Raw genomic sequence first — 15473 nt, 5'->3', positions numbered from 1 at the left:
TAAAATGGCGCCCTGTATTTAATGTAAACGTTGTATAAATGTAAATAAACAATTCTCCAGCGATTTGATTTTTTCCCCTTCCTTTCTTTAGTGGCTAATCATTTTTGGCAGCGAGTCGATTTATGGCACAACACCGGCAAGCAGGGAGCGCTCAGCTGTTTTCGCGGTCGGTAGATCTGCCTCCTGAGCACGGCCACAGTAACAATCAGGTGTCGCCACCTCAAAAACTAATTTAACACGCGATCGTTCATGTCAGTTCATTTCCTTTAATGTTTTCTGTCTTTTATTTGCGCCTGATGCGTTTCGCTGCATGCTGTGGAGCGGGGCGCTGCGGGCATCACCTTGTCCTCCGACGCACTGATCACTGATACGGCCGCCAAACAGCGAGCGCTCCGCTGTTTTTGCGGTCGGTAGATGTTTTAGAACTGCAGTTCAAAGGTAACTCATGAGGTGAATATATATGAACCCAGGTAGCAGTTTTTCTTTAGGATTGAGAGGAGATGCAGGAAGATAATAAACAGGCAGGCAGGAAAGAAAAATAGTCAAATAAAAACAAGTTAGTTTTTGTACCTGCTGGTTGCAACAAACAGACACCATTGAAGGTAATCAGAAGTGAGGAACAGAAAATGAAATAATTATTTTAATGTTTAGAGCAGCAGGAACTCCGAGAGGCTGCAGGTGCATCAGTGAGTTTGCGGCTGCTGCGCAGGGGGAGGGGGGAGAGGGCTGAGGCAGAAACTACCGTTGTTAAAAGAAACGTGTTTAACTTTGAAAATGTGGGCGCAATTTTAATTGTCAAAGACTCCAGCAAAACATTAGTTCATTTTGCTCAAATAGAAATAGAGGCCTGCCTCTAATACTGGCCCTCCTTCCAATAAAGGCCTGGAGCTTGATGAGCTTGAGTCAAATACAGGCCCGGGCCTGTATTAGAGGATTTACGGTAGCCAGGCTCCACCAGTAGCCTCCAGGCCCAGCAGCCAGGCTCACCAGTAGCCTCCACGCCCAGCAGCCAGGCTCACCAGTAGCCTCCACGCCCAGCAGCCAGGCTCACCAGTAGCCTCCACACCCAGCAGCCAGGCTCCACCAACAGCCTCCAGGCACAGTAGCCAGGTTCCACCATCACCTCAATACCAGCCACCTGATCCAACAATCAGGCTCAGCCTGGGGCTCCAGGCTCCAGATTCACCGGCAACCAGGACTGAGAGAGAGGTAAGCCTAATACAATGGCCCCTCCTAGAAAAACAGAGAAACTCGAGGAAGATATGGAGGAAATTAAAAAATCATTGAATTTTATGTCAGCCGAGCTGTCTAAGCTAACAGTACAACAGGATCAACTACTGTCATTAATGGATGAGGTCAAGACACTGAAATTCAAGCTTGCAGATAAGGACAAGAAGATCATGGTATTGGAACAGAGGGTGGATGAACTGGAGCAGTATACCAGAAGGGATGACTTGGTGATAACTGGTTTGGAAACAAGACATAGGACTTATGCCAGAGTTACTGGAGATAGAAACACAACTGAGGATGCTCCACAGGAAGAACTCCAGTCACTAGAACAACAAGTGTTGAGCTTCTTGCACAGTAAGAACATTCATATCCAAAGTGATGCAATATCAATCTGTCATACCCTTCTGAGAAAGGCAGACAAATTAAAACCAGTCTTCATAGTGCGATTTACCAGTAGGAAGTACAGAAATGAGTTGTTGAGGCAAGCAAAAAAACTGAAAGGTACAAATGTGTACATAAATGAACACCTGACGAAAAAGAATGAAACAATAGCCAAAGAAGCAAGGGTGCTGAGAAAACAAAAAAAAATCACAGCCATGTGGACAAGAAATGGTGTTGTATGGATTAGAGAGCAAGAAGGTCTGAATGCAAAAATGATCAAAGAGTTGAAAGATCTGGAAGTGTTGCAGGGTAAAAGATGATTTATTGTGTAGCACTGACTAAATAATGGATAGTGGAAACAGTTTAACAATGGATATGGAAGTACAAATGAATTCATAAAGAAATAAATGGATTCCCATGAGAAAATATATGAACTTGACAGTAAAATAGACAAAAGTTTATTTGAGTTAAATATAAATAGTAATTATTATGCAGAAGATCAGCTAAATAGTGGGTTAACTAACAATGATTCATTATCAATCATACACATAAACAGTAGAAGCTTAGTTTCCAAGATGTCAACAATAAAGGACTATTTAGGCAAATTTAAAAGTAAATTCAAAGTCATTGCCATTACTGAGACTTGGCTTTATGATGAAAGGATGACTGAAGTAAAAATAGAAGGGTATGAACTTCATTTTGTAAATAGAATAAATAAAAGGGGTGGTGGCGTTGCCCTGTACATTAACAATGATTTAAAATGTAAATTAGATAAGAAAATGACTATGATGGAAGATAATGTTATGGAAATGGTAACAGTGGAAATTATCAATGACACATCAAAAAATATAATAATCAGTTGTGTATATAGAGCACCCGGTTCTTGCATCAGGTCATTTACAGATAAAATAAATGAGTTTGTGGATCATATTAAAAACAAAACATTGTTTATGTGTGGGGACTTTAACATTAACTTAGAACATCAAGTGATTTTTTTGATATGATATATAGTTTAGGTTTGGTTCCTTTGATAAACAAACCTACCAGGATCACAACCCAAAGTGCAACAATAATTGATAATATATTCACTAATAGAAAGGAGGACGTTGTTAAAACTGGGATATTGATGACAGATATTAGTGATCATTTACCTATTTTCGTAGTGTCTAAATATCACAATAACAATAAAAATATCATAAAACATAATTTTATTAATTATAAAAGAAATAAATCAGTTAAAGCCCTGGAGGACCTAAATAAAGATCTTAAAATGCAGAACTGGACGGAAGTCTATGTCAGTGATGTGAACAATGCATATACATCCTTCATGAAAATACTGCTGAAATCGTTTAACAGTAGTTGTAAATTAATTAAAATAACAGGTAAAAGGGACAACCAACCATAGATGACTAATGGAATTAAAAATGCATGTGCCAAAAAAAATAGTCTGTATATGAGATTCTTAAAGTTACAAACAAAGGAAGCCGAAGATAGATATAAAAAATATAAAAATAAATTAGTAACAATAGTTAGGAAACAGAAGAAAGAGTACTATGGTGAGCTATTGAATAAGAACAAAGACAACATCAAGACTACATGGGGAATAATAAAAAATGTGATTAACAGAGATAATACAAATGCAAGACTCCCAAACTACTTTGTAAAGGACAATAAAGACATTCATGAAGTTAAAGAAATTTCTAATGAATTCAAATATTTTTTTTATAAATGTAGGAAGGAGTCTGGTGGAAAGCAAACCAATAATTCACGATACAACGAATACAATACCTAGAAATGTCAAAAGTATTCTGCTTGACAAAGTAGAGCAACAAGAAATAAGAAACATTGTAAAAACTGGGGAAGCAAAAGATCAACTGATTGTGATGATCTGGACATGGTGACTGTAAAAGCTATAATTGAATCTGTTATTGAACCGTTCACTTACATCTGTAATCTGTCACTATCTACAGGAGTCTTCCCTTAATGAAAATTGCCAAGGTGGTTCCATTATTTAAGAGCGGTGATAAACAGAGTTTCACTAATTACAGGCCAGTGTCACTGCTTCCACAGTTTTCTAAAATATTAGAAAAAGTGTTTGCATTAAGGTTGGACAAATTCATTGATGAAAATTCAATTTTAAATCATGAACAGTACGGCTTTAGGACCAAACATTCAACAGCAATGGCAGTTATGGATTTAGTAGATAAAATTTCATCAGCAATTGACAATAAAAACCATTTCATTAGTGTTTTTATTGACTTAAAAAAGGCATTTGATGTCATTGATCATTCAAGGTTACTTCTTAAATTACAACGCTATGGAATAAGAGGGGTGGCGCATCAATGGGTTAATAGTTATTTATGCAATAGAAAACAGTTTGTTCAAATAAATAATGCAAAATCTGAATTAAAAGATATTTATTATGGTGTGCCACAAGGGTCAGTCCTCGGACCTAAACTGTTCATATTGTTTATTAATGACCTGGTAAATGTGTCGAATTTACTTGGCACAGTTTTATTTGCGGATGATACTACATTGTTTTATTCAGGATTAAATATACATGAAGTAACTCAAGTGATAAACAGTGAATTGATTAAAGTTAAAAAATGGTTTGATATAAATAGACTGTCACTGAACCTGAACAAAACAAACTTTATACTGTTTAATAACAGAAGAAGCTGTGATGTATCTTTAATGATAGATGGAATGGAAATTCAAAGGGTAAAAGAAACCAAATTTCTTGGAGTCATGTTCGATGAGAGTCTCACGTGGAAATCACATGTAGGGTTATATAAAGGGGAAAATTGCCAAAGCCATAGGTGTATTATATAGAGTCAAGTTTCTACTAAATTTGTCGGGGTTGTTAACATTAAATCACTCACTGATTGAACCATATTTATTTTATTGTTTAGAAATTTGGGGAGCCACTTGCAAAACTTTTACACAACCATTGTTCATTTTGCAAAAAAGAGCATTGAGAATCATTAACAACAGTAACTATAGAGATCACACTAATCAATTATTCATTAGATACAAAATACTGAAATTTCCTGACTTGGTAGAGTGGAAAATATTGCAAATAATGTACAGAGCGAATACGAGTAATCTACCAACTAATATTCAGAAAATGTTTCATAAGAGAGTAAGTGGGTACATGTTAAAAGGAACTGATGTCTTTAAGAAACCTAGATTCAGAACCAAAGTGAGGGAATGTAACATTTCTGTAAATGGTGTAAGATTGTGGAATGCCATTAACAAGGAATTTAAAGAATCAACTACACTTGCTATATTTAAAAAATGTATAAAATCTAATGTATTTAGTAATTATGAAAAGGAGAATTATAATGTCAAAGATTAGACGTGAAAATATTAGAAAGTGACTCAGGTTACACTGTGTTTGTTTGGCGGATAATTTTATTTCGTAAAAAGGGGCAGAAATCATAAGATTTTTTTTCTATCTGCTCCTTTTCATTCAAATGTTTTTTTTTCAATATGTTAATGTATGTTGTATTTATTTGTGTTTATTTTATACATTGTGAATGAAATAAAAGATTAAAAAAAAATATATATATATGTATATATATATGTATATATATATATATATATGTATATATATATATACATACAGTATATATATATATATATATATATATATATATATATATATATACTGTATGTATATATATATATATATACTGTATGTATATATATATATACATACAGTATATATATATATATATATATATATATATATATATATACTGTATGTATATATATATATATACATACAGTATATATATATATATATATATATATATATATATATATATATACTGTATGTATATATATATATATATATATACTGTATGTATATATATATATATATATATATATATATATATATATATATATATATATATATATATACTGTATGTATATAAAAATTAATAAAAAATTGAAAGCTGCAACCATTTTAACAAAGACAAACAGGGAAATATCTAACCTTTCATTCGAGGTCTTTTTTTTTTTTTCTTGAAGAGCCACCAGGATTAGGGGTGCAAACTGGAGTTGGAGCAGAAAGTAGATTTGACAAATGTGCCGAAGAGGAGGAGGAACACCGATCAGAACCAGAACAAGAGAGGGTTGATGAGGAAGGGTGACACAAAGATAGTACAGGCATAGTTGATAAAGGCTGACAACCCCACATGCGCTAGAACAGGGGTGGGCAAGCCTGGCCCTTGAGGGCCGTTATCCAGCACGCTTGTGATTAAGAGGCTGCTGCAGAGCCTGATGAGCTGCTGAACAGGTGAGTCATTGAGAAATCAGGTGTTGGAGCAGGTAAACAACTAAAACCTGTTGGATACTGGCCCTCAAGGACCAGGATCACTCACCCCTGTGCTAGAATATACATTACAGATTTTTGTGATTGTATTAATAGTCAAAAATCAAAGCACTCAATAATTACTGAATCGTTTTGATTACTTTCTCAAAATTTCAAATAAATTTTTTACTTTAAAAAGTGAATGAAGTCTTTTTCTTAAGATTAGTCTTGTAAAGTGGGGGTCGTCTTATAATTAGGGTCATCATATATTTGGGTCAATATGGTGAACAAGGTCCATTGCCCTTTTATCAGAATCAGAAAACTTTATTGGTCCCCATGGGGCAATTAATTTGTAGCTTACCACACAGAATAACTCGCTCATAAAATCACCAAGCAAACAATCCATTTATACAATCACACAATCACACAATGTGTGTCACTACCAACATGCCGAACACATCCTAAATGAAGGGTAGAGGATGAGCAGCAGCCCTCCAAAAATGGCACATGCTTAAAGCCGATGATACTTCGCTGTTATTGCGCCACGCTTCCCGGCTCAGAGTGAAGCAGTTCAATAGCTGATGGAACAAAGGAGTTGGCAAAGCGGTTTGTTTTCCGAGAAGGTACCTAATAACGACGTCCTGAGGGCATAAGAGAGAACTCAGAGTGTAGAGCATGGAGGGGCTGACCAAGGATACATTTAGCCTTTTTTCGCGCCCTCTCCTCCCAAAGAGACTGTAAGTCTCTTTGTTTGGCGCCAATAATTTTGGAGCAGATTTTTACAATGCTCTGCAGCTTCTTTTTGTCCTTCATGGACAAGGCTTTGTACCAACAAACAAATGAAAATGTTAAAATGCTTTCTATAAAACAGCTATAAAAGTTGCAGAGAATCCTTTTATTCACGTTAAAATAGTTCAATTTCCTTAAAAGATAGATTCTCTGCTGAGCTCGTTTAAAAATGGAGTCCGTGTTTGTACCAAACCGCAGCTTGTTGTCAATCCAAGAACCAAGGTATCTGTACTCTTCAACCACCTCCACCACTTCACCGTGGATGATGCTACTACCAAGGTGGGGTGGTGCGGAGCGTCTAAAATCAATAATCATATCCTTGGTTTTTTTGACGTTCAGGTCCAGGTAGTTACTGTCACACCATTCTACAAAATCTGACAGCGCGGGACCATGGTTTATTTCAGATCCCGAAAGTAAGGACATCAAAACAGTGTCGTCCGAAAACTTAACCAAGAACCTGTTGTTCTGAGTGACCCTGCAGCTGTCTGTGTACAAGATAAACAACAGGGGGGACAGAACGCATCCCTGAGGAGATCCGGTGCTGGACATTAATGGGAGGGAAATCTGACCATTAACCAACACCTGCTGGGTCCTCCCCGTAAGAAAGTTCAAAATCAGTAAGAGAAGCTGATCGGGCAAATTAAATATTATATTTATATTTATATCTTTTGACTAAACCACAACATCTGCAATAAACATCGGTCATTTAGCTATTTTCTCCATTGGACATGTCTCATGGTCTTACACTCAGAAATTTGGCAATAGCCACAAAATATTGCTGATTAAGATGGTTTAGAAAACTGACAACCACTCTACGTGTAAGTTACTTCACAGTGAGAGTGGGCTTTATGGTGATAACAAAAATAGAATTATAATTCATAAATTAATCTGGGAAGATTGTTGAAGCATAATACTGTCCAGTAATTTGTGCTCTACTTTTCATCGTCAATGAAACACATTAATTTAAAACGTGTAGTAAAGAGTTAAAATGGTTCATTTGATTGGATGTACATGACATTTCTTCTTACAATAATTTTATTAAGCATCAGTCTTCTGTGTGTGAGAAAATACTAACTTAACTAAAACTGTGATCAAGCTACAGTTTAATCTTGGCTTACTAAAATAGTGTTACTACATTTTTATCATATTGTTAAGTCAAAGCCTAGGAAACATAGCGACTGTAACTCACATTGTACGTTTATTTAAAGTACACTTTAGTTATAGGGAAATAATAAATGACAAGTCATTTCACTTTTCAGAAGATGCTCGTAGAGCTTCTTCATTTTCCTCAGAATGTCCTGGCCCACCGAGTCCAAATCTGGGAAATGTTGGAGCAAATCTGCTCTCAACTGACCATTCCTGCCCTGCTTTCCCAAACGGGACAGAGCACATCCCCAGCTCCTGTAGTTTTAGGACCTAAAAGAAAAAAAAAACATATTACAATTATAAAAAAATTTACTCTCACTTCTCAAATTTCTTTTATGATTTTTTCCCCCTTAACTATTCTCACCGCAGTACTGTCATATAAACTCACAGAAAGCTCTGCTGAACCCAGAATTCGGCCAGCATCGCGGTTTTGTTTAACTTTTGAGGCCCATCCACAGGCCTGGATGCGGCTTTGTTGCTGTCTTAAGCCGGGCGTACACTGTGCGACTTTTTCACTTTTTTGAGCCGATTTTCCAGTCGTGCGAGAATCCACGACATCGGGGCGAGTTTTGCGCCGAGCGGTCGTGTAGTGTACGGGGGTTACGAGACGCGATTAACACCACGTGACCAACTGCCGATCAGCAGTCGTGAGGTCGCACGGACTTCTGGCGTGTTTAAAATGTCGCTCGTCCCTCGTGAGGGTATCACACTGTTGAAGCGGCGCTGCGAGCAGCTGCGACCCAAAAAGTAACAGAACCGCTCACGGCGCATGCGCAATCCTGCATCAACGCCACTCGCTATTTCCCTAATAACACACGCTGTTCGTTTTTATTTCTACACGTTTTTTTACTCACAAAGATTGTCAAGAAAGCCTGTTTGTCGTGTTCATGTCAAATTAAACTGATCACAAAACACAGATTTACTTTCTTTATTTCGTTTCCTCATCCAACCCCCATAAATCCCTGTGTGTCCTCCTGCAGCACTCCCGAAGGACAACAGGCAAAACAAGACAAAAAAGTCTGACGTGTTGAGTAAAAACGGCTATTTTTAGCATATTTTTAGGGCCGACGTGTTGCTACCAGACGTACAGTGTGAGCAGTCAGGTCGCATCCGAGAACTGGGTCGTACAGTGTGAGCACATGACTCGTGAGATCTGCCCTGCGAGGCAGTTGTACAGTTTGAGCTGAAGCCGAGTGCTACGAGTGAAAAAGTCGCACAGTGTACGCCCAGCTTTATTCTGGGGGTCTGGAGGGTGGTGAGACAGTGCCCACAGGTGCGATTACTCCCCCCACAGGAGGGGCAGTTGAAAAGTTTGGGTTTCGTCATTGTCTGAAAAGAGTGACAACATGTGGTAAATATAAGTTATGACTAATTGTCCAAATAGGCCTACTTCTAAAGATTTACAAGAACAAAAAACTCCCATATTCCAGTTAAAAAAACAGAAATGCATAAAAATGTGTGAACTAGACTTTTACAAGCCATTTTGTTATAATTTATCTCATTAAAATAGATTAATTGAAGACTATAATAGGCTAGCTGAGTGGTTACCAAACATGGCTCCACCTTGATTTTAAATGTTGTTTCTGTGCCTCCCAACACGCCCCAAACACACAAATCTCATTTTCTAACTACATTACAGTTTATTACACATCGCAAACATTCTTGACGTTTTGAACAACGAAAAGTAACAGCAATAAACTAAAGATTACAATAAAATAAACGGCAATCAGAATAAACTAACCACAGCTCTAAGTAAACAAAAAACATGTCTCTGTGCAAAATCGGTTTTAGTGCACAAACAATTCCATGAAAAAAGGAAAATTAAAATTGTAAAGGTTTATTTAGACAAAAATGACATATTTCATATCTCATCTTCTCAATGACTGGTGTGAGCCTGCTGGTTATCTTTGTATTTTTGTGTTAGCCACGTCGAAAGCCTGCTTGTTATGCTAGCAGCATCCTAACATTTTACTTTTCAACTTTTTATTCATCCTACTGCAAATGCACCGCTTTCCCCCCAGGGGGCGCACCTCTGTTTGGGAAACAATGAGCTAGCAATAATTTTGAAAATGTATGCAGTTTAAGTAATGCATATTTTAAATAAGTCTTCTTCTTAATATTTGTATTTGTATTATGGACGTTTTGACAATTTAATTGGGCAAATGTCCTGAAAGAAGGTACATTTATTAAGCTACATTTTGAGGGGGAGTAGCCTAGCAAGACAAACGGACGGTCTAGTTTACTAGGCTACTTTGACAGTACTAGCCTTAATAGTTATGCTCTGAAAAAGTGTTTACTTTTTTGTCATGAAATAATGTTTGTACCATCCTTCAATAAAATCGTATCTGAATTAGCTAACTATACTATTTTTATAATAAATTTTATATATGTCGATTTAATTTGACTTACCGAAAAGAGGGAAGCCACACGATCTTAGCCAAAAGGCCATGAAGGAAGGACGCGCCAAGGCGTGAATGTTGCTGTAATGACGTCTGACGTCATACGCACGTTGGCTACTTTCTACTGTGAAAACTGTTTTTATTTTAAAACGAGGAAAATATTACTATCTGGCCAACACAGTGCGACAACACTGAATCAAATGATGAAATTACCAAAATACATAATTTCACGTTGAAGTGATTAGAATTTGGAAGCTAGCGGTGGAGGCTAGGCGTCAGAAGGTAAGGGTTATGGGAAATGTAGTACGTCTACTATGAGTGAATTAAAGGAAAACGTACAACTCAGTAAGCCTACGAATGCCTGACACAAATCAAAAAAGGAAGAATTTGTTTCCAGGAGTTAACAGAAGCACGTTGGTATTTGTGTGATGAGACGAATGGTTGATTTTGTTGTAAAATAAACAAAGATGCTATGCCACGCTAAAAGTCTGCTACAAGTTTACTATATGAAAACAAAGCTGTCCGTGGCAATCGGCTGACAGAAAGCATAGACAGAGGTGTTGTTGAGCTCTACGGCTGAGCCTGATGCATTCCCTAAGGAAAAAAACAGTTACGGTGTTTTTGTATTACCTTGATAAATGGAAAACCGTGTGGCTCTTCTGTCACATCCATGGGGGACTTGAAAATAAAAATAATAACAATTTAACATTTTTGTTGCAGAGCTTTCACAGCCACGCGTACGAGATTGTTGCAGAAACAACGGAAACACACGGGTCTCGTTTCTTTAGGTAAAAAAGATGCTCGTTCTCTGTCCGCAGCCGAGCATTGTGGGAAACGTAGTTTGTTATGTTTGCCATAACGCAACAAAGAAGTAATAAACACAGCTTACTGCTGACAAATAAGTGAAAATTGTTGTCTCGAGCAGTTAAATAAACATGCCGGTGTTTTCTAACTGTATTGTAAATAAATCGATTCTCATCGATGACGTAGAGATGACTCGTGGTCACGTTCAGAAGTCCACACAATTTATATAAATGTAAGCACAAGCTGCCGCAAAGTCCATGTTTAAATGTGGCTCCACAGATGTCAGACGAAAACGCAAAAAGTTATCCAAACGGTGGGGAAAAATGCGTGTTCAGTGCAGCGCAAGAGAACATCCCAACTCGTCACTGTGTCGCTGCGCTGGGATTTGCATTAGAATCAACGCAGACCCCTTTTTGTCACATATATACGAAGAAGGACACTTTCTGCGTTGGTATCTGACGCAGAAAGTGAGTGACCAAGCATTTGCTTCTGACGCTTAGGGTGTGAGAACGTGTTGTTTGCTCAAACTACAGTTTCCAGTCCACGGGCAAGCCCTTTGACCTCAGCTCTGCCACAGTTAGAGCTGCATACATTAACGTTTTACATTAACTTCCCCCCTCTAGCAACTTCCTGCAATCCAAAGAATGGACTGGAGGACCCTGGAACGTAATGAATTGGCTGACTACTGGTAGTTGGTATCAGCCCTTGTTAAAATGTCTTGCACCTGTTAATTTTATCCTAGTCATGATTTGCTTGGTTATAAGCTGTGTAATCTATGGTAAACAGGCTGATGACACATGCTCTGGTACGGTACACGCTCCTGCAGCAAAGAGAGGAGTTTACTGTTGTTTTATTACACTGTCAATTATAGGGGATGAACCCAGCATTTACAGGGAGGACTGTTAGGTAAAAATTGATATTTTAGCTTAATTTCTTGACTGTTAAAACATCTGGTGCTCCTTAAGAATAACTAAAGGCAGGGTTCATCCTGTAGCCTTTACGGAGAGGAAGTGACCTTTGAGCTGTTTCTGGCAGACCAAGCGAGTCGGTTTTATCAGTAACACTCCCATGGGAAACTGCCTGTTGAATAAATGCACCTGGGTTTGTATAAAGGAAATGTGACCTTGTTTTCACTCCCTAGGTTAAACAGCTTTCCGCCTTAACGAAGTAGTTTTGGAATGTGATGTGTGTGTGTGTGTGTGTGTGTGTGTGTAAGTCTGTAACTCAAGAAGGCCCTGCCTTCTTAGTCCTGTCTCTTCAATAAATGCTGTTGGAAGACTTCCGGTCCGATGAGAGTGAACTGAGACCCTTGCTTGGTGTGTCTTCATTTCCTCTCCCCTTTGCATAGTCTATATATGTACATCTATATATCTATATGTACATAGCGCTGCAGAAGCCCCCCCCCCCCCCCCCCCCCCCCCCCCCAAGTATGTTTGTGTTACACTGAGTAGGAAATGCTCTGTATCTCACTTTACACCTGTATACAGTAATCCCTCGTTTATCGCGGTAGATGCGTTCCAGACCTGGCCGCGATAGGTGAAAATCCGCGAAGTAGGGACTCCCAGCATGCCCCTCGCGGGGATTCCCTCCACGTTGCACCTACGTCACAAACCGCGGCTATAAACGGAAGTCGCCTTTCCAGCTCACCACTCAGTCATCGTTTCTTCAGATTCATGATCAGAGTTTCCAACCTACCGATCAATCCAACGAACTATCAGCTCATAGTAAGTTATCTTACTTACTTCTGGAAAGCCCGGCATTTCCGTGTCACGTCGTTGACGCTCGAACGCTCGGGGGTTTCCTAGATCAGCCTATGGCAAGCCAAAACCGTCACAATACGCCACTTTCACAACCCGTCTAGGTAAGAAATGGCGAAAAAAACGAGAGGGTGCTCGCTGCAGAACTACAAAGGCGGAGCTGCACCATAAGGTGGAGCTGCACCAGAGTCAACCCCGCCCATTCACGCAAACTCAGCCTAGCCCACTGACTTCCGTTTTTGTTTTCAACTTTATCGCAAACTGACCTGACCCACATGAATTACGGCTGTTACCAGTTTACAGTCGTTAATGCTATGTTCTGTGCTCCAATTAAACAAGATAAATATAACTTGCTACATGACAAAGTCTGAATATATCCCGAAATAAAAAGGTTTCTCGTAGCGAATATCTGCCCACAGCCGCTCTAACAAAAGTCCTGTACAACAGCATGTACCCTTCCTGTGGGTTCTGGTAGTCCAGTGGCAAGATCGTCTGACTAACGTTTTGCTTTCCCCTCAGCTGATGCTGGTTCGATTCTCGGTGGGGTCGGCAACAATCTATTCAGCCAGCTGAAACATTTAATTTGTTCATATTTTAGTTGTAATGTTCATTTATAGCAAAATATTTATGTCTCTACAAGTTCTTTGAATTTGGTCGTTCCTAAACAGCATTTTAGTTGAAACTCTGCTCACAGATGGACTCACACTGGCTAAATAAACGAATGAATAAATAAAAAAAACACATTAGTCATTATATGTTAAACGGCATACCAATAAATTGTTGTAAACATAGTACTGGCAAGTGTAGCTAGAAATGAGGAAAAGAGATTATAGAATATTTCCACTGCTGGGAGGCGAACCTGCGCAAAACTGCATGTCAACCTGACACCATTACCACTACACCACCACATCTGATAAAAATCAGGTGGCGTTACATTTTATTATGTTATTTGGTGTGTCTTTGTAGATGGGATGTATGATTTTTCTGGCGGTGTCTCAGTAGAAGTCATTTCAGAAATAAATTGTCAGAAAATTCACAGAATATCCAGATTTGAGAACCAAGACCAGACCCACTTTGGGGGAGGAGACCAAATTGAAGCTGAGATGGGAAGAAAATGCATGAATGAGGCCAAAAATGGCTTTGGCGTGTTTCTTATGAGGAAATGACAATATAACATGATTAAAAGTTCCAAAAGTTAGATTTTTAATTATATGGAACCTTTACAAAAACTGTTCAATTAACTTCTCAACTCCCTCCTCAATCTTGCATTTTTTAGCTATAACACCCTCTTTGTTTCCAGAATGCTATCAAGTCTGACAACTGGAAGGAATTGGACTGACTCCGATAGGATGGGCGGGGCTGATTCTGGAATGGGCGGGGCTGACTCTGGTGCAGCTCCACCTTCTGGTGCAGCTCCGCCTTTGTGGTTCTGCAGCGAGCACCACTTGAAAAAAACGCCGTTTGATGTGCCAAGACGTCGTAAAATACGGCGAAAACTCTGGCAGAACGCCGTAATTTACGCCGTTCTGAACGGTCCCGTAGAACGCCCGTAAAATACGCCGTTTTTTCCGGACATTGAACGCCGTTTTTTACGTCACCCTAATCCCAGACGCGTTCTCTGTGTGGGTGGGCGTAAAATACGGCGTTTGGTACGGACATTGAACGCCGCTTTTTTCGCCGTCCTGTGACATAAAACGCCGCTTTTAACGCCACTTTGTGACAGTTTTAACGCGTTTAAAATTCACCTTTACTCTCATTTATGCAGAGCCCTCCCCATGGGTTTCTCATCCACTTAATTTAAACTCCAGTGACCCAATGAAAGACGAGGAGGTTGAGGCAGCACTAATTCATCCCAGATTCGCCGGGCTGTCGGGCTGTGCGGATTGCTGTTTTCTAATACAACTCGGCTCTGTTTCAACTAATTTCACTGTATTGAAAAAGCCTTGAAATGTAGTAATATTATCAACAATGTGTCAACATTATTATTTTTTCTGTCCACCTGTAAAAGGCAGAAACGCTGTTTCAGTCAGACCTGATGATTACTTAAAAGTGTGGCTGCCGTATCAGTCTGTCCTCGTGGCTCGTGAGTCCAGCTGAAACATCGGTGCTCTTTCTGTCCAAAACTCCATTCTTCTTAAGTTCATCCACTTTCAGTATTTACTATTGTGTGTGTGTGTGTGTGTGTGTGTGTGTGTGTGTGTGTGTGTGTGTGTGTGTGTGTGTGTGTGTGTGTGTGTGTGTGTGTGTGTGAGTGTGTGTGAGTGTGTGTGTGTGTGTGTGTGTGTGTGTGTGTGTGTGTGCGCTGTCGCAACATCCCGATTGATCATGCTTCCTGGCTACTTGGCCAAGGGGATGTCCCTTTGGCTGACTGGTTAGAGCGTATGACTCTCACCCGGGAGTCTAGGGATCGAATCCCGCCCGAGCCCTCGTTTATCCACCTGGCCACACTGTTGTTTTTTTTTGTTTGTTTGTTTGTTTAACGACTGTTATACTTGTCTTACAGGAGCTTCTGAAGATGTTCTGTCTTGCTTCTCCATCATCACTCTCCAGCTCCTCAGACCAGCCACTCCAGAACCTTCCCAGATCCAGGATCAGAGCACTTTAATTAAAGTTTGAAACATGTCTGCTTGTTGTTCTCCTATAGAA

The 15473-nt window shown here is 39.1% G+C and overlaps 1 protein-coding gene across 1 annotated transcript; it reads right to left on the bottom strand.

Moving 5' to 3' along the window:
• Positions 1–6243: 6243 nt before the first annotated feature.
• On the bottom strand, positions 6244–14253 carry LOC129157053 (uncharacterized). The gene is made up of 3 exons (XM_054736155.2): positions 12813–14253; positions 10897–10944; positions 6244–8137 (listed from the first exon to the last, which is right to left on the bottom strand). Exons 1-3 carry the CDS (start codon positions 12828–12830, stop codon positions 7970–7972), a joined length of 234 nt encoding a protein of 77 aa, XP_054592130.2. The 5' UTR covers positions 12831–14253; the 3' UTR covers positions 6244–7969.
• Between the last annotated feature and the right edge of the window lie 1220 nt (positions 14254–15473).

This window comes from Nothobranchius furzeri, chromosome 7, assembly GCF_043380555.1.
Source record: "Nothobranchius furzeri strain GRZ-AD chromosome 7, NfurGRZ-RIMD1, whole genome shotgun sequence".
NCBI classification, from domain to species: Eukaryota; Metazoa; Chordata; class Actinopteri; order Cyprinodontiformes; family Nothobranchiidae; genus Nothobranchius; species Nothobranchius furzeri.
Note: the sequence above shows the minus strand (reverse complement) of the source record. Positions and strands in the feature narration are given on the sequence as shown.

Bases quoted from the DNA above. Each gene is read 5' to 3' on its own strand.
- LOC129157053 (XM_054736155.2), bottom strand. The intron at 8,138-10,896 runs GTAATACAAAAA...TTTTTCTTTTAG, and splicing joins ACGGTTTTCCATTTATCAAG to GTCCTAAAACTACAGGAGCT.